Source organism: Suillus fuscotomentosus (genome assembly GCF_016647785.1).
Source record: "Suillus fuscotomentosus strain FC203 chromosome Unknown F5891scaffold_117, whole genome shotgun sequence".
Lineage (NCBI taxonomy): Eukaryota > Fungi > Basidiomycota > Agaricomycetes > Boletales > Suillaceae > Suillus > Suillus fuscotomentosus.
In genome coordinates this window covers 80,833-105,334 of record NW_024539629.1, presented here as the reverse complement: position 1 = coordinate 105,334, position 24,502 = coordinate 80,833, and the positions used below count along the sequence as shown (strand labels likewise).

General features: G+C 46.1%; 5 protein-coding genes across 5 annotated transcripts; 1 reads left to right on the top strand and 4 right to left on the bottom strand.

The window, feature by feature from the left end:
- Window positions 1-2,062: 2,062 nt before the first annotated feature.
- On the bottom strand, window positions 2,063-4,310 carry F5891DRAFT_1209779 (uncharacterized protein; the record flags this gene model as incomplete). Its single annotated transcript, XM_041369143.1, has 8 exons — window positions 2,063-2,757; window positions 2,806-2,895; window positions 2,947-3,028; window positions 3,051-3,197; window positions 3,266-3,403; window positions 3,451-3,519; window positions 3,574-4,116; window positions 4,173-4,310. The coding sequence occupies 8 exons, from the start codon at window positions 4,308-4,310 to the stop codon at window positions 2,063-2,065; spliced, it is 1,902 nt and encodes a 633-aa protein (XP_041218407.1).
- A 357-nt stretch (window positions 4,311-4,667) lies between these two features.
- On the top strand, window positions 4,668-6,339 carry F5891DRAFT_986424 (uncharacterized protein; the record flags this gene model as incomplete). Its single annotated transcript, XM_041377767.1, has 6 exons — window positions 4,668-4,857; window positions 4,916-5,035; window positions 5,091-5,279; window positions 5,332-5,859; window positions 5,918-6,052; window positions 6,101-6,339. 6 exons carry the CDS (start codon window positions 4,668-4,670, stop codon window positions 6,337-6,339), a joined length of 1,401 nt encoding a protein of 466 aa, XP_041218406.1.
- Window positions 6,340-6,732: 393 nt separating this feature from the next.
- On the bottom strand, window positions 6,733-8,918 carry F5891DRAFT_986423 (uncharacterized protein; the record flags this gene model as incomplete). Its single annotated transcript, XM_041377766.1, has 7 exons — window positions 6,733-7,344; window positions 7,471-7,514; window positions 7,562-7,726; window positions 7,788-7,891; window positions 7,946-8,364; window positions 8,424-8,623; window positions 8,876-8,918. 7 exons carry the CDS (start codon window positions 8,916-8,918, stop codon window positions 6,733-6,735), a joined length of 1,587 nt encoding a protein of 528 aa, XP_041218405.1.
- A 3,563-nt stretch (window positions 8,919-12,481) lies between these two features.
- F5891DRAFT_986422 (uncharacterized protein) lies at window positions 12,482-14,885 on the bottom strand (the record flags this gene model as incomplete). The annotated part of the gene is made up of 9 exons (XM_041377765.1): window positions 12,482-12,730; window positions 12,787-12,930; window positions 12,979-13,167; window positions 13,219-13,256; window positions 13,312-14,014; window positions 14,076-14,201; window positions 14,276-14,399; window positions 14,478-14,578; window positions 14,631-14,885. 9 exons carry the CDS (start codon window positions 14,883-14,885, stop codon window positions 12,482-12,484), a joined length of 1,929 nt encoding a protein of 642 aa, XP_041218404.1.
- A 548-nt stretch (window positions 14,886-15,433) lies between these two features.
- Window positions 15,434-17,595, bottom strand: F5891DRAFT_986421 (uncharacterized protein; the record flags this gene model as incomplete). The annotated part of the gene is made up of 6 exons (XM_041377764.1): window positions 15,434-15,817; window positions 15,872-16,020; window positions 16,078-16,115; window positions 16,268-17,277; window positions 17,315-17,358; window positions 17,388-17,595. The coding sequence occupies 6 exons, from the start codon at window positions 17,593-17,595 to the stop codon at window positions 15,434-15,436; spliced, it is 1,833 nt and encodes a 610-aa protein (XP_041218403.1).
- Between the last annotated feature and the right edge of the window lie 6,907 nt (window positions 17,596-24,502).

Below are 24,502 nucleotides of genomic sequence, written 5' to 3'. Positions count from 1 at the left end.
TCTATAAAACACCTACAAGGTTGTACACGTAGTTTGGCGACGAGGAGTGATTCATCGTTGTCAAACCATGCGTGCAACTTGAATATCATTGTTGGACATCTTCAAGTTGCTATGTCATGGTGATTTCTGCCAACAGGACAACATACTAGTACAGTATCCGAAGTGATCCATAAGCTTCATAGGCTGGCCCACTTATTTGAAAAGTAAGGACTAGTATTACCTCATCTTGGATTAGCCCCACTCACCAAAGTATTGATATTTTATTCTGCCATTTTACTGTTTCAACGATGTGACAAGTAGAATATGTCCAATAACACAGAACATGGGTGCTATATATGTTTTGATATGCTTTATGTCAGACATTCAAGCCACTATAATACAGAATAGGTTCACTACATGTATTGTGTATCTGGACCATGCACTACAGAAATTATGAGTGCTATATAGACTATGTAACAGTAAGTTCTAAATATACAGTGAGTATATACAATAAGTCATATGCTATGAGCAAGCTATGTCAGCTATAACTAGGGAACTGCGTGGGTACGAGTAACCTGCACGGGTCACAGGTACGGGTACCGCTGGGGTATGGGTATGGGTCTGAGGTCATGATACCCCTACCCCTACCCGTACCCGCACTGTGGGTATTAGTCACAATGGGCGCCGAATGGATGCTAAACAGGTGCTAGTAAAATTCAACTATGTAAATGCGAAACTATACAGCTGCCAACTGTCAAACTCTAAAGACAAATATAAAATCATACCACGCTGCCCACGAACCTTCGTCACCAACCAGCGCTGCCCATCATGCAGCTCAGCTTTGCAGCCACGGCGAAACACCACATAATTCAGTAAAGATTTTCTGTATTATACAGACAGCCGAAGTTGAGATACTTCCGAGTGAGACGGGTCATCTAAGGTGGGCCCAAATGGCAAGTGAGTGCTGTAAGAGTCGGTCAGGCCTACATGAATATTGCTGTTTGATATTGACGGACGGGCCAGTATGTGGTATATAATACAATTTCGGTATATACAGATGGGCCGAATCAGGACTGATAGAATCAGGATCTTGGCAGATACGAATGGGCTCAAGTGCATACAGTGCATGGGATGGTATTGTAATATAAGTAGGGTATACACGAGTGGGCCTGGTACATGACGTTGGATCAGGATATCGGTAGACACAGCTGGGCCTGACAAGGTCAGTACAAGGTATGGTATCAGAATCACGGTATACACAAGTGGGCCTGGTCATGACATGGGTTCAGTATTTCAGTATATATGGCAGGCCTGGCAGGTAAGTCAATACATGGCATGGGATTGGTACCTGCACGAGTGGGCCCAGGTAGGTCAGTACATGGCATGGAGTTGGGATGTCGGTAGACACGAGGGGGCCCAGTTATGTTCTAGCACAAATATCTGTATGTTCAGGTGTACCGAGATTATGAGTGCAGCGGACAGGAAATGGCCTGGTGTGTTCTAGAATAACATCAGGGTGTATATATCAGCCTATTCACAAGGGATCACAGCACCATATCAGTGGATACAAGCAGGCCGAGATATTTCAGTATACGGTACACAATCAGAATATCGGTAGACCCAAGGTGAGAATCAAGTGGATGAATGCGACCCGGCCATGTTCAAGCGCAAAATATCAATACAAACCGGAATGCATTACATCGGTATTTTGGTAGGTCATGTTGGCATTATATCCGGATATATGGATACCGCACTCATTCACATGCCGATAGATGTGCCAAAATTGCAGAATCCACATGACCGAGATTCTATATAACATCACAAATAGTTATTTCCATATATCAAATAACCACTGAAGGATGGACCGGATAATAAGGAAGAGCTGGGATATCCCAAGGGTACCCAACTATGACGTCACTACCGAGGATTTACTAGCCTTATATATTCAGGAGATATCCATGGGCGTCCTTTTGCATGACTCTATTTTAATCTGTCATGACGCTGGTCAATGACAGTAAATGTACATGCGAAGTAGTGGGTAAGCATACATGTATGTAATATATATATAACTACAGAGTACAAATTATTTTTGAGGGGACCCACCAGTTGGGAGACTAGATAGGTCAGAGCACCCGCTCAAGTTGTGGTGATCAAGGGATCCTTGCCCTGCGGAGGCAGAAATATTCTTGGCAGTTGCTGGAGGAGCCACAGACAAATCCCAAGCAGTGGTGAGATTTTTGCCAAGTTCCAATATACTCAGATCCAAAGGTTGAGGGGCTGCAAAAGGGGGCTGAAGCCATGTCCCGGGTATCTGGCCATATGGGTGTCCATGAACGGATGGCCCTGCAGAAGGGGGGTCGAAGGACATCGAATATCGGGGGATCTTCATGGCCTTGAGTGCGTTGGCCATGTATCCGATCGATGCGACGTTGCCGCAGGTTTTCATCTCCACATCCCGAACCCTCTCCTCAACACTCCGGATCTTGTCCTCCATCGCAACGAACTTCACAGCCCAGTTGTCATCCAAGGCAGTGAACCTTGAATCCATCTCTTCATGAAGGGCATTGGTGCAATTGCCCGAAGTCTTGAACAACGCCTCGAACTTACTGCCAAGAGTGTCAATTTGGAGGAGCAGGTCCCGATTTGTCGGCTGTTCCGCGGATTGCAGAATGGGGTTATTAGACACGATCCGAGGAGGAGATGGTTCGGCGTGGTCGAAGGCAATGCCCATGTCAACGTCGAAGTCTGCAGGACCAGGTGCCGGTTGTTGCAGATGTTCTACCACACAACGTTAATGTGGAAATGCAAAGAAAAAATTAGACATACCAATATCTGGACGAGACTCTGCGTTAACATGTTTCGCAGGAGATGATGGGAGTGCAACGGCCAGGGAAAGTAGTGCAGCTGTTGCTTGTTCTAAAAAAAAATGAATACCAAGAACCAAAATAAACACAACAAAGTGCTTACCAACATCAAGAACACTGTCACCATCAGCATCCTCGTCCGACTCCGCATGAGGAGTCGGTGATGGTGGAGATTGCGGCTGGGCCTTTGACACGGAGTGTGTCGACCGTGTACTTATGGGCACCTTGGGTCAATTGATCGACTTCAGCAAAGAAGCCAGTGTGTCGGTCTTCTTTGTTGCCTTCTTTGCCTTCTTGTCGGCAGCTGCAGCTGCCTTGGCCTTGCGTGCGGCGACTTCGCCTCGAAGGACAGCGCTGCATTCAGGACCCAGTCGACAGCATTTGATCTTTCAGCCATCGCAGTTCCTGCATGTCTTCCTCACCTTGCCAGATTTCTTGGCGAGGACAGCGGTGCAAGCAACATCGTCCTTGATGCAGCATTCACATGGCATGCCAAAGATGTGGGCAGATGACGTCTCTTCAGGAGAGACGGCATCCTCGGCGTCTGATTCTGAAGAAGACTGGTAATGTTAGCATGAGATTATGTAGATTTTGGTATGAAACATACCTCGGCTTTAGAAAGCAAGCGGTCTTGCACTATCGAGGGCTGATTACTAGGTCCAACTGTTGGTTTTCTCTGACTTGCACGTTAGTTAAGGTGGGACTGTGAGATAACGACACATATCTTTACAAAAATGACATCATGAGTTGGGATGTTGTCATAATCCTCCTCGACTACGACCTTCTTCGATTTGGCCTGTGTGGGCTTCATCTTCTTCCTCGGTGGGGCTTTACCGGCATCCAACCGAGTCTTGCTCAACGGTTTGGCATTCCGGATGATGACCTTTGGGACGTCATTGTCCTCGGATTCTGACATGCTGGCCTTCCGTTTGGTCACAGTACCTTGCACAAAAAGGTTGTGCTTCCTCTCGGTGATGGGAGGTGCCACGATTGGCAAGGCAGCATGCTCTTTGACAGAGACTTCTGCCGACGACGGAGCCGGCACAGGTATGGGTCCCGGCGCAGTTGTAGATGCGGGTGGGAGTTGGTATCCCAGAGTCTTTGGGTATAGGGGATGGGTGTGGATGCGGACGTCATCATCTGATATCGACGACCAGTCCGGCAGCCCCTTCAACCTCCCATTGAGGCTCTTGTCCCTGATCTCAGCAGCGCAGGACAAGAGTATCAGCACAATGGTGGTGGCGGTGCGACTGTGCTGCGAGAATGCAGACGCCTAGAATAGGTATGTTAATCCAGTGATCAAAACAGGAACTTTGAACAATGACTTACCAAATTCATGGCAATCTTGTGTGCCAAAGTCAAAGCAGCCGGATTGTCTTCTGCGAGTTTTTGCGACCTTTTGACAAGGAGCAAAATCTTGTCAGTGATGGTGTTCAACGCCTGGTTTGAAAACTCGGAGGTTGACATGATGAATGTAGCGGGTATCAAAAGTAAAGTGGTTGCGGGTATGGGTAATGGATATCAAAGTTTGGGAGAAAGGTAGAGTCCAAGTTTGGACACAGTATATATAGGGAACAACAATTTGGGCCACAGCGGTGCTGACAGAATTTGCCAATGCCTCATGGCCATTGTTCTTAGATGTAATGGCGCCACATAATGTTGAAATCTCAGCTCTTGCCGCGACAAATATCGAACAATAATGTGAAGAAGTCTGACATCATCGACCATATATTCACATCCACATTTCAAACTATTGCGCACCACCTGTTCCCTATTTAACCCACCTATTCCCCACCCGAACATCGCGAACATAATCCCTGCATCATGTCACCCCGAAAAGTCCGTTTTTCGATGCCATTGACAAGTGAAGAGCTGGACACTACCTCGGTCGGTGAGTCCCTTGCCAGTGATCTACGAAAGACAGCCTTGGCAAAATGGTGGGGTAATTTTGTACCCATGGACCAGTGGACACCGCCGAACATCCAGCATACATTTAAGGATTTGCCATTTAGAAGTAAGTATCTTCTTCGGCAGATCTTGTTCATGGCATTTGGAAGCTAATTCAATGCCAGAATACAATATGACTCCGGAAACTCGGATCGACAGTCCGGATAATGCCTGGGGAGATTCAACTCTGGACATCTACGACCGCAACTTCGCCGGAGTGGAGGAGGCCATTCATGAACTCTCTGGTAAACATTTTCTGTAAACTGATGTCTACATTCTCACTTATTGATATATTTTCAGTAATGTTCGAAGATGATTGGGTCAAGTCCCGATCTCAACCTCCATTGGTTGGATCACCTCCAACGACCGAGTCTATAGATGAGGAGGAGCTGATGGACTGCGATGGTCCATTGTATGATCTTGGGTGGGATGGCATTTCTTCTGTCTCACAGGAGGTCAGACCACCATCCGAACAAGGTATGACTGCTGGTGAGTGTTTAGTCCGTGTCCAGATGGGATGACTGACCCTGTTGATTTGCAGACAATGGGCCAATTTATGATCTCGGATGGAGTGGATTGATGTATCAGACTCTATCTGTGATTGATCATTCGGCTACGCATGCCCGATTGCCATCCTTGGACAGCACAAGTGCTTGTAAGTTGGTTTATGTATATGTCGGTCGGTATCTTTGGCTAATAGAACATTGTAAAGCGGATGGCATCAATCAAAGTCCTGTCTACGATCTCGGTTGGACATTGGACCCTATACCACCATCGGTAGTACCTGCGGATGAGATCGAAGAGGACCCTGTATACAATCTCAGATGGTCGTGTCCCACGATGTTGCCAGAGGAAGCCGAAGCCACCGATGACAACGACGACCCAGCATACAACCTCAGCTGGGTGGCAACAATGGTAGAGTCGGCGGCAATGGACAATGATGTGATTGATCTGACCATAGATGAGACACCTGAACCCTCTGCATGGCTCCCAATGGAGGAAGAAGTTATGGACTTGACTGAAGAATATTCCCCTGTTTATGATCTTGGATGGGGATCTATGGCCGATGGTGAAGAAAAGGTAAATGCATCTGATTTTTTCAAACATCAACTGAACATTTCCGACAGCAACATCTGGGCATTGTTCACCCATAAGGATGGATATGGATGTTCACAGTACATCTCTGTCGATTCATGCGAGGGAGGCCGAGGACAACATCTTCCAGATGAATTGTCTCATGAAGGCGATTGGCAATGACATGAGTGAGTCTGATGTATTATACGGCGACCATCATTCTAATCGATCTGCAGCCAATGAACATGTCCGTGCAATTGTTGAAAATGCCGTCTACGGATTGAATGACTCCTGCATTCCTGATCAAATACTCTTCGACAACAGGCAGATTTTTGGGATGTTTGCCGACTTGCGAAACCGAGTCACTGAGGTGGGCCTGGACATCTGCAAGTTGCACGGCATGATTCAGCTTCAGCGTCGGCTGTTAAGAACTGTTGATAGTGTCATAGCATCTTTGGAAGATAATGATGATTAGATGCAATTATATTATGGGAGTGTCGGTAGTATACAGATTGTCTTGGTCTGTTGAATTGAATTATGCCAGATATTGAGGTGGTATACTCCAATGCATTAATATACGGCCGGTGATAATTCACATTCAAATTATGTCAGATATAATTCAACAGTCCGTTTCATATGCAACACCAACATTATCACCATTCCTAGCAAACACTTATGACCTGATGAAATTCGCTGCATATCTGGAGTTCGGCTTTTTGGATCTTTTGGGAAGGAGATCCAATGCCTTGCTTCTTGTGCGTTTTGCGGGGGAGTCATCCCATGAATCCTCGGCAGGACATTTACGACCTTTAGTGTTCAACCGAACTCTTTTCTCCTTCGGTTGTTCTAGCCTGTCTTTGGGACCATGTCACCTCCTGCAATCCAGTTTATCGGCAGTATATTTGGAACCCGCTTCCTTGTTAACATTGTCCGAGCACTCAGCTAAATTCTTTCGTAATTTCCCCCCAGGACGAGATGCCGGTCCTACCCTCCGAGGATTGTCTAAAGGCGTCGGCGGTGCTTGGGAAGCCGATGGCTCTGGCACTCCCACTCCCAGCGTCGTGTCCACAGCTTCTGAGATGCTATGCAATGCAGTGGATTGTGTGAGGCGCGTTTTTGCTGGCTGCCTGGTTGTGATATTGGATGCCACATCCCCTCCAACCAACTCCCATGCGAATTCTTGACGACTGTTTGATGATCCAGAAGCCTTCTCGGGTTTTGTTTTACCTCGCGACTTCATGATCAGCTGCCTACTTCTTTGTTTGGCCGTGTGCGTCCATGTACGAGGTGTGTCGTCATCATCGCCTGAACTATCTGATTGGACGACCGCCTGTTCTGCATACCTCCTGACCAGTTTCGGCAGCTCTTCATCCTCACAATCTTGATCACACTCCTTAGGCCATCTTATGGGAGGTTTGATTTCCTTGTCAGATTTACTCCACCACCCGTTGAACTCGAATGTTGCATCTCGGCCGGCCTCCTGTCAGTCGTGCCAGAATTTCAATAACTCGGTGGCCTCTTGTCTGTTCATCTGAGAGGGCTCCCAGAGTTTTCTTCCATCGGGAAGATACGGCAGTGGGATAAGCTCCTCCTGCCTCGGTATTACTTCCTTCCATGGCACCACCTCTTTTGGCCATCCCATGCAATCCTCTATCAGCCATGTGAGAACAGCCGAGCATGTCACAAGACTGACTTACGATAATGCCAATTCAAGAAGGCTTGGACGACCACCTTACGGGTGTCTGAATCCATCTGTGTATGGTCCGGAAGGACAGGAAACCCATCATCCCCTATCTTTAGGACGTACATCTTGTCTTTTCTGCTTTTTTTCACCAGGGTATCATCAGAGTCTACTTCCTTGTCTTTCCATCCAGCATCCATTAGCGCAGTTTGATTGCCGAAAAGAGCTCCCAGAGAACTCACCGAACTGTTTGGATGCATAAGACTTCCATTCTGGCACTATATCCTTCCAGTCGTGAGTGTCGGTAAAACTTTCTCCATTACCGATTTCTCCGTTGAAGTCGTGGCTGTCAGTTGACTAGACCTGAGATTGTCCAAAATATGCTGAGTTGGTGACTTACCTCAAGACCATTAGTTTTTCTTCTTTGCCTTTCCAAGCCGACAGTATGAACAGCTGCATTCCTGCCTTTTTGAACATCTTGGCAGCAACATGTCGCAGAATGTCCTCACTCTTTTGTCTTGCCGTATCCGCCTGAACATCGGGAGAAACTCCCTGTTTGTTCCACTCTACAGCCTTTTCGGTAGCTTCCTCCACCTCAATCTCGGTGAGAGAATTCACCATGTCCGCAAGATACTTAGAGTAATACTTCATCATATCCTTTTCCCCAGCCTTCACACCAGTTTTGTCCTCAATCTTCTTCAGAATCTCCTTCTTCCGGAGAGCGCCAACCACCATCTGGTACGTCCACTTTCTTCCGAGATTGATAGGGGCTTTTATATCCTTCTTTTCACCGTGGTTTTGTAACCATTTCCGGTAGATCTGCATGCTGAACAATATTGATAATTCAATTCCCCAAGTCGATTGAACAAGGCACTCACAGTCTTCCTTGACCTCAGCTTGGCAGCATCCATCTTGGGTGCCTTCAGCCGAGCCTCCGTAGTGGTGTCCTTCCAGACCTTGTTTCTGTCTTTACCCGAAGTGTTGTCCCATTGCTCCAGATGGGACTCCAGAACAGCAACCTCCTCTCTATTAAGAGGCAAGTGCTTGTGAACTTCTTCTTCCGACTCCAAAGTGTTCCCTGACACAAATGAAATGTATAGCAAGATGGAAGGGAAGGAGACGTGTCTGAAAAGAGGTTTAATTTAAAGCAAAATTGTTTGTTTCATAATGGTTATTTTGAGGCATAGATAACTACAATCCCATACAATGAAAATGTCCCGTTGCACAATCTGACGGATTTATTGGCACTCTTGATCTTCAAGACATTTACCCACCAATTTAACTCATTTCACTAGCCAGTCAACTTCGGAATTCAGGTATAGAATCACACAGATTTTTGTTTTGTTCATCTTCCCGAGAAATTCCTCAAACATCCCATGGGTTGGGATCGGCTATCAAGATACTGGAATCATGGAATCACCGCTATTCATTTGCCTCAAAGTTATGCCAGGACATCCTCATCTTGATTTGATTCTTATTGTTTGAGAATGAGAAGGAACTTGTGGTACTGCGAACAGATTTGGAGTAGATGGTTGCTGTTGCTGTCATGCTCCAAGGCGCCCAAATCAAGAGAGCCCCTTCAGTGACAAATTCCGTATTATATGGGCCACCCGACCTCCATAATATCCCGTATGAGACGGGCCAGCTGATCATGGGCCCATGTTGTGTATATTCTCGATGATGATGGATGGGCCGGGACACATATTATTTCCGATCGAGACGGGTGGGCCCATGTATGCCAATGATATATATATCCTTAATGTTGACGGATGGGCCGGGGGAATATGATCATTCATGGAGATGGGTGGGCCCATCTGGGTAATATGTAAAGTAGGATATTATAGACAGCTGGGCTGAAGAGAGATGTAAGGCAAATATTGTTATATAGATGGGCGGGCCGACGTGGGTGTATTACATATATGGGTGGGCCGAGGTAGGGGAATATTACATAGACGGGTGGGCTGATGTAGGGTGTATTACATATACAGGTGGGCTGACGAAAGGGATATCAAATAGACTGGTGGGCCGAGGGTGCGATAAAATATTTATTACATAGACAGGTGGGCCGAGGTGGGGTATAATTATATAGACAGGTGGGCTGACGTAGGATGTATTATATAGATGGGTGGGCCAACATAGGATGTATTACATAGATGGGTGGGCTGACATGGGGGATAATACATAGACGGGCGGGCCGACGGGGGTGTATTACATATATGGGTGGGCCTAGATATGTTCCATCAAGACATACAGCTGATGTAGCCACCAGCAAATCAAACACATAGGATACATGTACACTATGAGTGCATATACCTACCATCGACCACCAAATCTAAACCCCTAAGCACAAAAACATGAATCAACCATGTGTGGCATTGACCAATAATCCAGGACTGAAGTGGAAAAACCCCACACCTGAACCCTGGTGTGCAACAAATCCTATTTCTAAGCGCACAACACTCACAAAAATATATATGTCAAATTTTCAGTGCCAAACCCCAAACCGAGATGTACCAACCCTCGAACCCCGAACCCTGAGAGTGCTGGGTCTTGGGTATCAGGTGTCCGGAACTCGGAACTCGGGGAAATTTGGGGAGATAAATACAATTTAATTTACAATCGAGTTGATTGACAACACATTGACTTACCCATGTTTGCAATATATTTTTGTTTAGACATGCTGAGTTCCGAGTTCCGGACACCCGAGACCCGAGACCCGGCAGTCTCGGGTTTCGGGGTTCGGGTGTCCAGAACTCAGAACTCGGTATGTCTAAACAAAAATATATTGCAAACATGGGTAAGTCAATGTGTTGTCAATCAACTCGATTGTAAATTAAATTGTATTGATCTCCCCAAATTTCCCTGAGTTCCGAGTTCCGGACACCCGATACCCGAGACCCGGCACTCTCGGGGTTTGGGGTTTGGGGGTTGGTACATCTCGGTTTGGGGTTTGGGGGTTAGTAAAATGTTTACAGATATACATAGGTTGATTTAAGCATGTCTGGAAGATGTTGTTCGTCTAAAATGTCAAATCCTGAGTTCCGGGTGTCGGGACTCGGTACCCGGCACCTGGGACTCGGGGTTCGGCACTGATAATTTGACATTCGGGTGTTCAGGTTTCAGGTGATATCTATCTCAATCTGCAGTTTCGAGTTCTGGATATCGGGAGTGATCATTGAATGATTCAATTGTGGCATAGGTAACATGCATGGAAAAAAATTTATGTACATCTATCACTGAGCAATTATGTAGCCATGTCAACCTCCTCACCAGGAAGATCAACCTTTCCCTCAACATCCATCTCCTCATCAGAAGAATCATATTCTGGCAGGAGGTTACCTGGTTCATTAGGGACCACAATATCGCTGGGGAATTCTGGCAGGAGGTTGCCTGGTTCATCAGGGAGAACAATTTCGCCGGAGGATTGTGGACCCTCAGGTTGAACTTGGGTGGGCTCAACCATGGGACCTACCATAGCAGATCCATGCTCAGGCGTCAAGGGTGTAGGTTCCATGACTGAAAAGTCCAAATCAATGAGGTTGGAAAGTGCGGAGGGGAGGGGTGACATGGATGGGGGAACCTCCTTGATCAAGCAACATTAATCCATCAGTCGGTGTGTCTGGAAGTGAAAATGAAGGGTGCCGGTCGACCACTGTGCGCCGGAGGCTCTCATGGAGGCATTGCAGGGTATCAATCTTAGTGTCCTGCTCCTGCACCCAAGCCTCAAGAATAGCAATGCAAGCTGCACCATCCCGAATCGCGATTGCCATGGAATGGAGATCCGGCATGGGAACATTGAGTGCTGCACGAGGCACTGCGACGCTGGAAGACCTGACTGCTAAGTAAAAAATTAGGTCAGCCGGTCATCAAAAGTATGGGTGACTTACCAGCTGGCGCAGGTGCAGGAACAGGTGCAGGTGCAGGTGCAGGTGCAGGTGTCTTCTTGGTAGTGATGGTCTTGCTGCGACCACGTGACTGCACCTGGGGTGTAGTTGCAGCAGGGATGGCCGGAGTTTGGGAAGGGCCACGAGATTGACTACGAGTTCGGGCCCTTGACCAGGAGGGAGACGGAGCATTGGATGGAGCAGGGGCAGGTGTCTTGGAACGCGTCCGGCTGGTGGTAGACTTCCCTCAGGTCCATTTGGGCGGGGATCCCAGAGATGCAGGGTTGCATTTGATCTTCTTGGTGGAGCAGCGGATGCAAGACAAGCAGGGGAGGCTGGACCTCTTGTCCAATCGAGTCACACAGGGCCAATTTTCCTTGACACAATGATGGCAGGGGTTGTTCTGTGGTATCCATTAGTAGATGGACGAAGGGGAATTTATTTGAGTACTCACTGGGCCGGGAATGGTGATATCAAATGTGGTATTGGCCGGTGGGTCACCATCCGAAGCACTGGAAGTATCATCAGAGGACTCCTCCTCAACTTCTGGACGACTGCCGGAGGTTGCCTGACCGATTGTTAATACACATATGAGTTTCTGGAAAACTTCTAAGACTTACCCGAGCCTCCGGATGACTGATGGGAGATGGACGACTGATGGGAGATTTCTAATGTAATGGGAATGAGTGGGAACTATACATGGGAGGTCTGGACAAGTCCAAACGACTCACATCAGCAAACTACTGGGTGCTTGTGCAGGATTGTACAAGCTTGTGCAAGCTTGTACAGACTCACAGAACCTACAGCTAAGTCCCCCCTTTGCAGGATTGTACATAGGCCCACAATCTGTACAGTCATTACAATATAGTGACCATGGACAGACAAGCCAGGTTGTGCAGATAAGATAAGTTACACAGATCATGCAGAGGCTACATTATGTATGAATAAATAGTAGATGTACATGGGAAACATGCCATACAAGCGCACAAAAGTCATGCCAACTGTCATTATGATTATCAAACTAAAATAAGCATCGAGCATCGAACAGCACATTAAAGTATGATATTGATGTCCACATCACTGCCTGCTGCACTCCCATCTGCATGCCAATCAGATTTGCCCATACCAATCTTAGCCCATTGCTGCAGCATCTCTTCAAGCTCTTTGCGAAGTTCCGGGATGTCGAGCAACTTATCAACTGATGTCCGCAACTTGTTGAAGTCGGTCCTGCATCTATCAGCAGGGAGTTCAGGAGATCTGTCGGTCCCAGTTTCACTGAACCCAGAAATAACACCCTTCATCTATGAAATCATCAGCGAAAAAGGAAAAAGAAAAAAGAAAAAAGAAAAAGGCGCACGACTGCCGCCACGAGAATGAGCGCGTTAGCAGGGATTGTTTGGTGGAAGTCATCCGTATTCTTCAGCGCTTTCTTGCTGTCACCATAGAAAAATTCGAGACAAACATCCTTGAGAGCCTGCAATACAAAATTCTTGAATTTTCCCTGCGAGAAAAATAGTGAGTCAGCGTATTAACAAGAGTCGTTACCTACATAAGACGAGTCAGGGATCCAGAGGTAATCACCAGTCTTGAGTAGCTTAGTGGCAGCTGCAATGACACGCTTCTTTATCTCCTCCGATCGCAGTGAGGTGCCCTTCGGAAAGATATCATAAGACAATTTGGCTATAGAGATAACAACCTTTTTGAGCTCTGTACGGAACATGAAGAGATCGTCACAGAGCTGATCAATGTATCAGTGAGAGTGCCCACCATCAATAAATGGGGGACTTACCAACCGGCACATCTGCGGGCTATATGCCGGGAAGTAGCCTTGCAACAAGATATGAGAAGACTCGAAGAAAGCAGCAGGATAGGGAAAATTTACCATCCTCGAATTTAAGCTTCTTCTGGTGGCATACCCACAATTCAGCGTCCAGGACTTCTTGCGCAAGTTGCACAGCATCCTTGTGTTCTGGAATTGGATGTGTGAGAACAGCTTGCAGTCGCATCTGTAATTTTGCCACCTGAAGAAAGCCTTGCCAACAAGGTGGATAAAATCCAAGCTTAGAAGGGTTGTCTTGTGTTGTCTTGACATTTCGTGTGCACCAAGCTTCAACGGGTGTAGTGCTATGAGAGAGTGAATGACTAGGAGTAGTGGCATGGTCAGAAGAAGTCCGCAACGGAGAGTGTTTGCAGGAGGAGGCCTGTGTACGACTATCGGAGGAAGTGACTGGTCGAGATGGGGAGCGCCAACGTGAAGACTTCACATATGAAGGACATTGCATAGACATTGCAGGTTGATATGAGTGTTGGCGTGGAGACTTAGGGTGAATGTAAAGTTTGGGCGGATGAGATGGTGAGAGTCTACATCGGGAAGTAGGCGCTTGGACAGAAGAGGCATCCACAGATGGCACACATTGATGAGATCTCGGGCGGTCACTACTTTGAGACGGGCGTTGGCGAGGAGACTTGGAGCGAATGGAGGTACTAGCACGTTCATTTCCTTTCATTTCCGAAAGATATGACAGTGAAGGAGCCTTGCATCGTCCATTCTGTGCTTGATGATGTTCAAGAACATCATAAGTATCCTATACACATAATCAACGAGTGAACATGAGCAAAAAAAAAAATGGAATACATCATCTTGACCCTCCACATCCATGGGTTCATCTTCCCAGTCATGCTCTCAATCAAAATCCCTTCCATCATCACCACCATCTTCAACAGGTGCATCTGAATGTTGACTGGAGTCCTCTCCATTGTCCACATGCTGATCTACACCACTTTTTTCGGCTCTGTCCCTGCAATGAGTACATCAAAAAAGCTAGAGGTGAAAAAAAAGCTAGCACTTGCATATTGTCATGCGATTGGTGCACAGACTCTCTATCATCATCTTCCTCGCTCATGTCTCGCTGGTTTGCCTTCTGGGTGCACTGCACACTGGAAGTAGGTGTAGGTGCCTTAAACCCGAATCTGTCAGAAGAGCAAACAGTATGTAGCACTGGATGAGGAGAAGTGTGGGCTGGGTTATTTCTCACATTGTTGCCCGACCTTTGATAGGGTCGCTTAGAATTGCTGCTCATAGTTCGAGGTTTTGCAGGAACAGGTTTCGGTTTGGGAACATTGTTTGTAGTCCGAGGTTTTGCAGGAGCCTGATATGATCATAGTTCGAACATCGTTAAAATAAAATAGAATAAACTTTACACTTTTCTTCCCCTGACACAGCCGCGCAGGAGCCATTGAATTTTCTTCAGGATCACTGGCATCAAGCTCAGGGTAATCGTTTCGTCCTTTCCTACTCTTCGTGGGTGCTGCTATCGCTTCTCCAGGTTTTTGAAGTTGTGCTACGTGGCCGCCAACACTGTGATTAGATCTGGAGCTTTGTCGACAAGCAACCTCAGGTGTCGTATCGTCCTGAGCACCTATAGTAGAACATCTAGCTCTCTTCTTGGGAGGCATTGGAGATCAGCAAAGCAATGAACAGCGCAGGTTGGTTAGTAGATATAGACATCATGTAAGCAAATGTTATGTAATCATAATGCTATGACAGTACGCAGAGGCATCCTAAAAAAATTACAACAGTAGACCGAGAAGAAAAAGGTGCAGCAAAGTCGCAAGGACAAAATAGGCAGACTTGGAGAAGACAATATAGTTTAGAACTAGCCATGCCAGCATGGTATGACCTGGAACGGGGTGACGAGACTTCTCTGTCTAGTATCTCATCTAGTAGTCCTCCCGGGCTGAGTCGTAGAAGCAAGTCGCTGTGAATGGCGTGGGCCTGGCTGGCTTGATGAAGGCCATGGTGTGCCAGTGCGTGGAAGGGCCGAAGGACCTGCAGTGGGTTGAAGAGTCATGGCTGAAGGACCTGCCGTGGATTGAAGAGTTGCAGGCTGGGAGGGAGCGCAGGGCAGTGGGTCCGGGTCCAGTATTTCATCATCAAGTTTCATGATGAACGTGACAAGCATCTGAAATATGTGATCGTGGATGATTGTTTCACTGGTGTCAATTTACGTGAGGTGGATTTGACCGTGCCATTCATCAACTAGAGGTCTGAATTCTGAAAAATATTCGGAGACTCTGTCCATCAAAAAGTCGCCTTTGAATATGGCTCCCTTCTTAGACAAGAAAGTGGTAAGCAAACCACTGGCACCTAAGTTTTCATAGGCGTCTGACCATGGCATCGCCAGCTTATCCCATGTCGGTGCGAGTATGCCATGTGCCCCCCCATACTTGGCAACAAATTTGAAAAAGATGTAAAACATGGACTTGAGGTCATCGCACACATGGTGTTCAATTGGGTGCAGCTGATTAGCATCAGCAGTCTTTTTCATGGTCTCGGCATTCCTGGACATCATCTTGAGGACACGCATAGAGATGTATGGGATGGTCCCCTAATAAAATAAGATTAACAGCCTGAGTGAGAACAGTAAACTCGAAATTCTTACAGTGCCAAATGAAATCATAGAGGCCTTGCCTTTCTCTATAAATCCAGCATGATCAAAATCAATGAAGTGCCCGATACCCTCATAGATGATGAAATTGTTCAGGCTCAGGTCCCCGTGTAGAATTCCACGTTCGACCATGAGTCTATGAGCTAAAATCATAACATCGTTACACTTGAATTTGACATGTCGAACTGAACTGAACTCACCAACGACAAAGTCACGAAAAGCACAGATCAGCTCCTTTCTAGAGCTGAAATCTGACAGCGGCTCTCCACAAGGGGCATGACAATCCGCCGGTGAAATCGATTGCGGAACCTGTGATCATCCCTATCCTCTGGGTCGAACTGCTGGTAGCGATTACGAATTCACGCTGTGCAGTCGGGCTCCCCATCGTACATGACATCCCAATGATCCACGAGTTCAATGACATTAGGAATGCCCTTGATGCGCTCGAGGACATCCACTTCATGATACCTCTTTGCCTCAGGCACCCAGCAGTCCTTCATTGCATAATCCTTCCCGTCCGGGTTGGTAGGATCTCTGACGCGATAACAAACAGTCCCGCGACAGAAAAAACCCTGACTTTTCCATAAAGTGTCCATGATTGAGTAAGTTTTACTGCTGTTGTTAATTACCCATCCTTTTGCCCCCACAGTGAGAGAGGGATGAGTACCCTGACAATCAGGGATGCACATATGGATGGTTGGGTCGAGACCCAAGTACTGCGGGTCAGCTAATGCAGTTGTGGCTACTGCCTCGGTAACACGTATGGGAAATTTATGGATTGGGGTCGGAAGGGATATGATGAGCCCCGAGCGGTCAAAATAATGGGCGCGAAGGTTGTCTGCGCAAATAGAGTAAGCAAGAATGAAACGATGCCAGGGTTGCTCTTGCATGATGAGGTACGCTTTGGTGGCAGATCCCCAATACACTGCTAAGTCATGCGTTACAGCGAGGTTGCTAGAAGTGTGTTCCACAAAGCTCAAGACGTCAGCCCATGTTTTTTCCCGATGTTTGTTCTTGTAATAGAACAGGGCTACATCCGGCTTCTGAGCATTGTATGGGTCTTGTATGGGAGAGTTGGCAAACTCTGCAGACCAGTACCGCTTGATAGGCGAGATCTCGAAGGGAAGTTTTGATGGGTATCTGCTTCGATTGCGCAGGGCCCACTGAATGGCATGGAATAGGTACTGTAAGTCTCTCTCTGTCGAACACTTCTTTTGTTTCCTCTTTGATCCTGTATTTTCACTGCCCTTGTATTTGTCGTCACTCCAGGTGCCATCGGTCCCTTGGGAAAAGATTGTTGAACCATGAGAATCCAAACCCTCAACTTCTTCGTCCAAGTCAATCAAGTCAGTGGCATCTGTATCAATGCTCTCTGGGTCCTTCGTCTTGCTCTTTTTCCTCTGGTTGAAATTCCACTTTTTTTGGGTGTATACTGACAAACTGTCCTTTTAATGGTACTTGATCTTGTCGATGTGTTGTAACTGAAGGGAGGATGTTCAGATGAGCCCACGAAAGATGGAATCGGTGAATTTCATCTTCTTAAGATTAGACTCGTCGATAACTTTGCCATCAAGCTCTGATCTCAGAAGACCTTTGACAGCACTAACGGTGCATCCGCCTATAGGTGGAAAACCCACAGAGCTAAGTGAAGCCCCACAAAGGTAAAGGTCGAATGATGTGGCATCCTCAGGAAGTTCAAACGATGAGGTGGTCGCCATTGGCAGTTTGCAAGATGACTCTGAACTAGACAGTGTGCTGCAGAGTGGTGTCTGGTAGGAGCTAGTATCAGTATGCTGGTGTGGTGCATCAGCACATATTACAGTGACCTATTTCCGTATAATACGAGGGAATGGACGTGCATAATATCCCGTATGATACGGGCCAGCGGACCATGGGCCCATGATAAAAATATCCTCGACTATGATGGATGGGCTGGGAGGCAAATTATTCCCGATGGAGGCGGGTGGGCCCATACAGGGGATATATAGAGTAGATGAGTGGGCCGATGTACATGAATATTAGGTAGACGGGTGGGCCGAGGTAGTTGGATATTATGCAGATGGGTGTATTAAGGTAGATGTGTATGAGATAGATGGGTAGGTACTTGTTATCACATTCACGGGTGGGCCCAGACACATATTAAATTAGATGGGTGGGCCGAGGGTATTATAAAATATTGTATTATATGGGTGGGCCCAGACGCATATTAATTAGACCGGTGGGCCGAGGGTGTTGTATGGGATGTTGTATTAGACCGGTGGGCCGAGGGTGGTATACAATATAGATGGGTGGGCCCATGTGTATCATAATTGTAGACATGATGGAGCTGAGGTAGTTGTACATCAACCAAATCAGAGGAGGTAATAAATCAAAGTTACCAAGTTCCCAGAGCATCAGGTGATCTCCTGACATGGCAGTGCGAAGCTTGTGTTGCCCTATGAGACGCCAAGTTCCGACCATCAGAATTTGAGTCAACTGTACTGAGTTCCGAGTTCCAGGACGCCGAGGGTATTATACAATATTGTATTATATGGGTGGGCCCAGATGCATATTAATTAGACCGGTGGGCTGAGGGTGTTGTATGGGATGTTGTATTAGACGGGTGGGCCGAGGGTGGTATAAAATATAGATGGGTGGGCCCATGTGTATCATAATTGTAAACACAATGGAGCTGAGGTAGTTGTACATCAACCAAATCAGAGGAGGTAATAAAATCAAAGTTACCAAGTTCCTGGAGCAGCAGGTGATCTCCTGACATGGCCTTTGATGGTGCACAGGTTGTCTTGCAAAATTTGGAATCTGGGGTGCGAAGCTTGTGTTACCCTATGAGAAGCCAAGTTCCGATTACCAACCTTTGGGTCAACCGTACTCAGAGGAGGTAATAAATCAAAGTTCCTGAGTTCCCAGAGCAGCAGGTGATCTCCTGACATGGCCTGTGATGGTGCACAGGTTGTCTTGCAGAATTTGGAATCCAGGGTGTGAAGCTTGTGTTGCCCTATGAGATGCCAAGTTCCGACCACCCAAATTTGGGTCAACCGTACCGACTTCCAAGTTCCGGGACCCGGGAGTCGACAAATGAATATCTGATAACCAGCACACTTCCAATCAGGTAGTATTTCATTGAGCAATGAATCATCCAAGGGGTCTCTTATCAGACTCGGTAGTCAATATAGGCAAATGATAATGAAAACATGAAAGTTGTTATTATGCTATTTTTCAAACCCAAGACCCTGAAACCCATTGTTCAACATGTCCATTTTTCACTCACTGCACAAATCACCAAGTTTCGAGTGCCAAAGCGTGAAACTTGAAACCCAGTGTGCAACATGTCCATTTTTCATGTACATTACACAATTCATTGAGTTCCGAGTGCCAAGTGCCGAAACCCGAACCCCGAGACCCAAAAATATGTATGCAACATTTCCATTTTTCACTTGTTGCACAAATCACCGAGTTTTGAGTGCCAAAGCGTGAAACTTGAAACCCAGTGTGCAACATGTTGATTTTTCATTTATATAACCCAAATCATAGAGTTACGAGTGCCGAGGGCCGAGGGCCGAACCCCGAGACCCGAAAATATGTACACAACATGTCCATTTTTTACTCACTGCACAAATCACTGAGTTTCAAGTGCCAAAGCGTGAAACTGGAAAGCCAGTGTGTGACATGTTGATTTTTCATTTATATCACACAAATAACCAAGTGCCAAGTGCCAAGTGCCGAAACCCGAAGTCCGAAGCCCGAGACCCGATGTAGAAACAACAATACAATGAGGAACAAAAGAAGCTCCTGACTGTATCTGTAAAAGTTGTAAGGTCGCGCGCTGCCTAGTCTGCGTTACTTGAGAAGCAAGTGCGTTCGACCCTATAGGGGAAGTGAGTGCAGCAAGGATCTAGAAGTGTGCGCTTAAGCGAAGCGCGAGAAAGTGCAGGAGCGCGCAAGGTACAAAGGCGCGGGAACGCGCGCGCGTATTAGCGCGAAGCGCGGGAAAGTGCGCGCGCGTATGCGGAAATGAGAAACTAAGCTTAAGTAGTGATATAAAGCAAGATAAGAGATATAAGAGTGCAAAATGTAAAGGAATAGCTTTCTACTATATTCTGCTAAGTAGTAAGTGGGTAGTAACTAGTAAGTGAAAAGTAGGAAAAAGTAGGTAAGTAATAGTATGTACTGCTGGCGCTTATATAGCGCGCCTAAGCGCGGTCAAGCGGAGCCGAAGCGCTACCGAGTAGGTATGTAAATATATATATGAGTGAGAATGCATGATAAAAATAAAGGTGGAACTATGCTAATAAAGGAAATGGAAATATACGCACTAGGGAGCTTGGTGGACAGTGGATGGATGCTTCTGGATGGCTGGCGCCATAGGGCGCGCAAGCGCGGGAACGCGCGCGCGCGTATACATCGCGAAGCGCGGGAATGGTGCGCGCATGGCGCGCGTTGCGCGGGAAAGCTGCGCGTCATATAGAGATAGCTGTGGGTAGTGCACAGAGTGACGCTACAAGTTCGTGCTATGTACTTCCTAGTGTAAAGCACCATATCACGCCATGAGAGGCATAATTCTCTACACCGAAAATATGTATGCAACATTTCCATTTTTCACTTGTTGCACAAATCACTGAGTTTCAAGTGCCGAAACCCAAAACTCGAAACCCGGCATGCAACATGTCCATTGTTCAATTATATTACACAAGTCATTGAGTTCCGAGCTCCGAGGGCCGAAACCCGAACCCCGAGACCCGAAAATATGTACACAACATGTCCATTTTTCACTCATTGCACAAATCACTGAGTTTTAAAGTGCTGAAACCCAAAACTCGAAACCTGGCATGCAACATGTTGATTTTTCATTTACGTCACACAAATCAATGAGTTCCGAGGTCCGAGGTCCGAGACCCGAACCCCGAAAATATGTGCACAACATGTCCATTTTTTACTTGTTGCACAAATCACTGAGTTTCAAGTGCCGAAACCCAAAACTCGAAACCCGGCATGCAACATGTCCATTGTTCAATTATATTACACAAGTCATCGAGTTCCGAGCTCCGAGGGCCGAAACCCGAACCCCGAAAATATGTACACAACATGTCCATTTTTCACTCATTGCACAAATCACCGAGTTTTGAGTGTTGAAACCCAAAACTTGAAACCTGGCATGCAACATGTTGATTTTTCATTTACATTACACAAATCATCGAGTTCCAAGTGCCAAGGGCCGAGACCCGAAGCCCAAGACCCGAAAATATGTATGCAACATTTCCATTTTTCACTTGTTGCACAAATCACCGAGTTTCAAGTGCTGAAACCCAAAACTCAAAACCGGGTGTGCAACATGTCCACTGTTCAATTATATTACACAAGTCATTAAGTTCCGAGTTCCGAGGGCCGAAACCCGAACCCCGAGACCCGAAAATATGTGCACAACATGTCCATTTTTCACTCACTGTACAAATCACTGAGTTTTGAGTGCTGAAACCCGAAACTCAAAACCCGGCATGCAACATGTTGATTTTTCATTTACATTACTCAAATCATCGAGTTCCGAGTGCCGAGGGCCGAGACCCAAAGCCCGAAACCCAACATCATGTACACAACATGTCCATTTTTCACTCATTTCACAAATCACCAAGTGTCGAGTGTCAAAACCTGAAACCCGGTACTTCAAATGGACACAAATTGTATTTGTATGTATTATCCATTGGTGTAGGGCTCAAATAACCTGGGAATTGTATTTGTCAGTACTCGGTACTTGGGACTTGGGACTTGGGACTTGGGACTTGGTACTTGGTACTTGGCACTCAGTGATCGGTGGTCAGTGGTTGGTACTTGGGACTCGGTACTCGGTACTCGGTTCTCGGGACTCGGTACTCGGGACTCGAGACTTGAGACTTGGGACTCGGGACTCAGGATTCAGGACTTGGGACTCAGGATTCGGGACTCGAGACTTGGGACTCGGGACTCGGGACTCGGGACTCGGGACTCGGGACTTGGTACTCGGTCCTCGGCACTCGGTGATTGGTGGTCAGTGGTTGGTACTCAAGACTCGGTAGTTTCTCCCTGATACCCACCAAAAAACCCACACCCACAAGGTGGGTGTGGGTATATCATGGGGTATGGGTGGGGGTAGTGCTACTCATACCCCGGGGTTCACCCACACTATTCCCTATCGGTACTCGGTACTCGGCACTCGGTGATTGGTGGTCAGTGGTTGGTACTCGAGACTCGGTAGTCAATATAGGCAAATGATAATGAAAAATGACAGTTGTAGTCCATGTCAAGGTGAGTGATTTGGTAGTCTTTCCTTGTCATTCAGCAAAACATCAGCAATAATGAAAAAATGAAAGTTGTTATTATGCTTAACTCCTTACCAAAGGTTGTAGTCCAAGTCCAGGTGAGTGTAGTGGTAGTCTTTTCTTGTCAATTGGTTATCTTGTTACTCATTACGCAGTACTTGGTACATGGTAATTGGTACTCAGTATTTGGTTTTGATACTCAGTATCTGGGAATCAGTAGTCAGCTTAATCAAGGTTGTAGTCCGAGTCTAGGTGAGTTTATTTGTAGTCTTTTCTCGTCCATTGGTTACCATGTGACCAAGATATAAGCTAAAGAAATCCAAAATATCAATAATGACAAATGAAATACATGTGTGCAGTAAGTGAGTCTAAAGATAAAGAATGAATATTAATAGCGAGACTTGCACATTATGTCGAGATATCCAACATGACAAGCCTGTGATGTGATCAGAGACCTGGAATAACACCCATATACATCCATTATAATAGCTTAAAAGCTTAGAAATATTCATGAAGGATTGATGTAATGATAGGCAAAATGATGTGTGGAGAGTGACAGTAGACATCTTTTATACAAAGTCACATTTATATATGATTCAGGCCAAAAATATCATTACAAATATGTAGGATAGATTGTAAACTACCCAAGGAACCCATACTGCCTACTGCCCTGAGGGTAGGGGGTGGGTAGAAGGGATATAGTGAAAATATGAGTTGACCCAGCATTAAAGTCCTACCACTGCTCAACTAACCATTTTCGATGCTTTGGGTCTTTGAAGTTTCCCACACTCAATTTCTTACCCATTTCACTTCCTCAGTACTCAATTCTTGGTTGATTTGTCTGTAAATTTATGTCTATGATACTTAAGATATTTGAAATGTACCCCAGGTTTCTGATTATGAAGATTCAATGTTTTGAAGGCATGGGCCCCTTATCAGGCAAAATGGCAAGTATGCACACTAGCTCACAAACTCCAGCCTATTGTAAGCTGATCTTTGTCATAAGAAGCAAGAATATAAGCTATGCTCATTATATATTAAAAGGTTGGATCATGGATGCAAGGGCAAGATACTGAAAATTGTGAAAAAATGTCACAAGTGCAATTGTCTATGCTTTGTTCCTGGAGAAGGATCCTGTGTGTCCTGGGCTGGTTATATGATATATCTACTCCGAATATGCTCAGGAATAGACTCCCTACAGTCCTTGAGGTCCAGCTTTACAGGGAAAAACCCCCAGTGGGTGAACCACCAGAAGAGGGGGAGGTACACTATACAATAAAGGATTACCCTATGGTCCTGAGCTCCTGATACATTGTTTCTATTGTTGAATAGATGATTGAGATATAATTCCAAAGTCTGTTCACCTAGAAATGAACACATAGGAACATATTTTGTATTTTTATGTATATATGCAATATCCATTTAAGCACCAAGTCTCAACTACCGATTACCAAGTCCTGACACTTGATAGTTGATAGTCAGTATTTGAGCTCCGAGTGCCAATATTGCCTACCAATATCTCAGTCAAATGATAACCAAACCAAGACCCAAGTTCCAAACCTGACTACCGAATACCAAATATCAGTACTTGGGACTCGGGACTATTGGCTGGAGTACCCAACTATTGATTCCCAGGTACCGAGAATTAGAACCAAGTACCAAGTACCTGACTACTGATTCTCGGGTACCAAGTATCAGAACCAAGTACCAAGTACCCGACTACTGATTTGAAGTACCGGGTTTCGGGTTTCGGCACTCGACACTTGGTGATTTGTGCAATGAGTAGATGGGCATGTGGCATACATGTTTTTGGGCTTCGGGTTTTAGGATTCTGCCCTTGGCACTCAATGATCTGTGTAATGTAAATGAACAATGAACATGTTGCACACCGGGTTTCGAGTTTCGGGTTTCAGCACTTGAAACTCGGTGATTTGTGCAACAAGTGAAAAATGGAAATGTTGTATACATATTTTCAGGTCTCGGGGTTCGGGTTTCGGCCCTCGGCACTCGGAACTCAATGAATTGTGTAATGTACATGAAAAATGGACATGTTGCACACTGGGTTTCAAGTTTCACGCTTTGGCACTCGAAACTCGGTGATTTGTGCAGTGAGTGAAAAATGGACATGTTGTGTACATATTTTCAGGTCTCAGGCTTTGGGTCTCAGCCCTCGGCACTCGGAACTCGATGATTTGTGTGATATAAATGAAAAATCAACATGTTGCACACTGGGTTTCAAGTTTCACGCTTTGGCAGAACTCGAAGTTGTTGATTTAGATATCACCCAAAACCTGAACACCCGAATGTCAAATTTTCAGTGCTGAACCCCCAACCC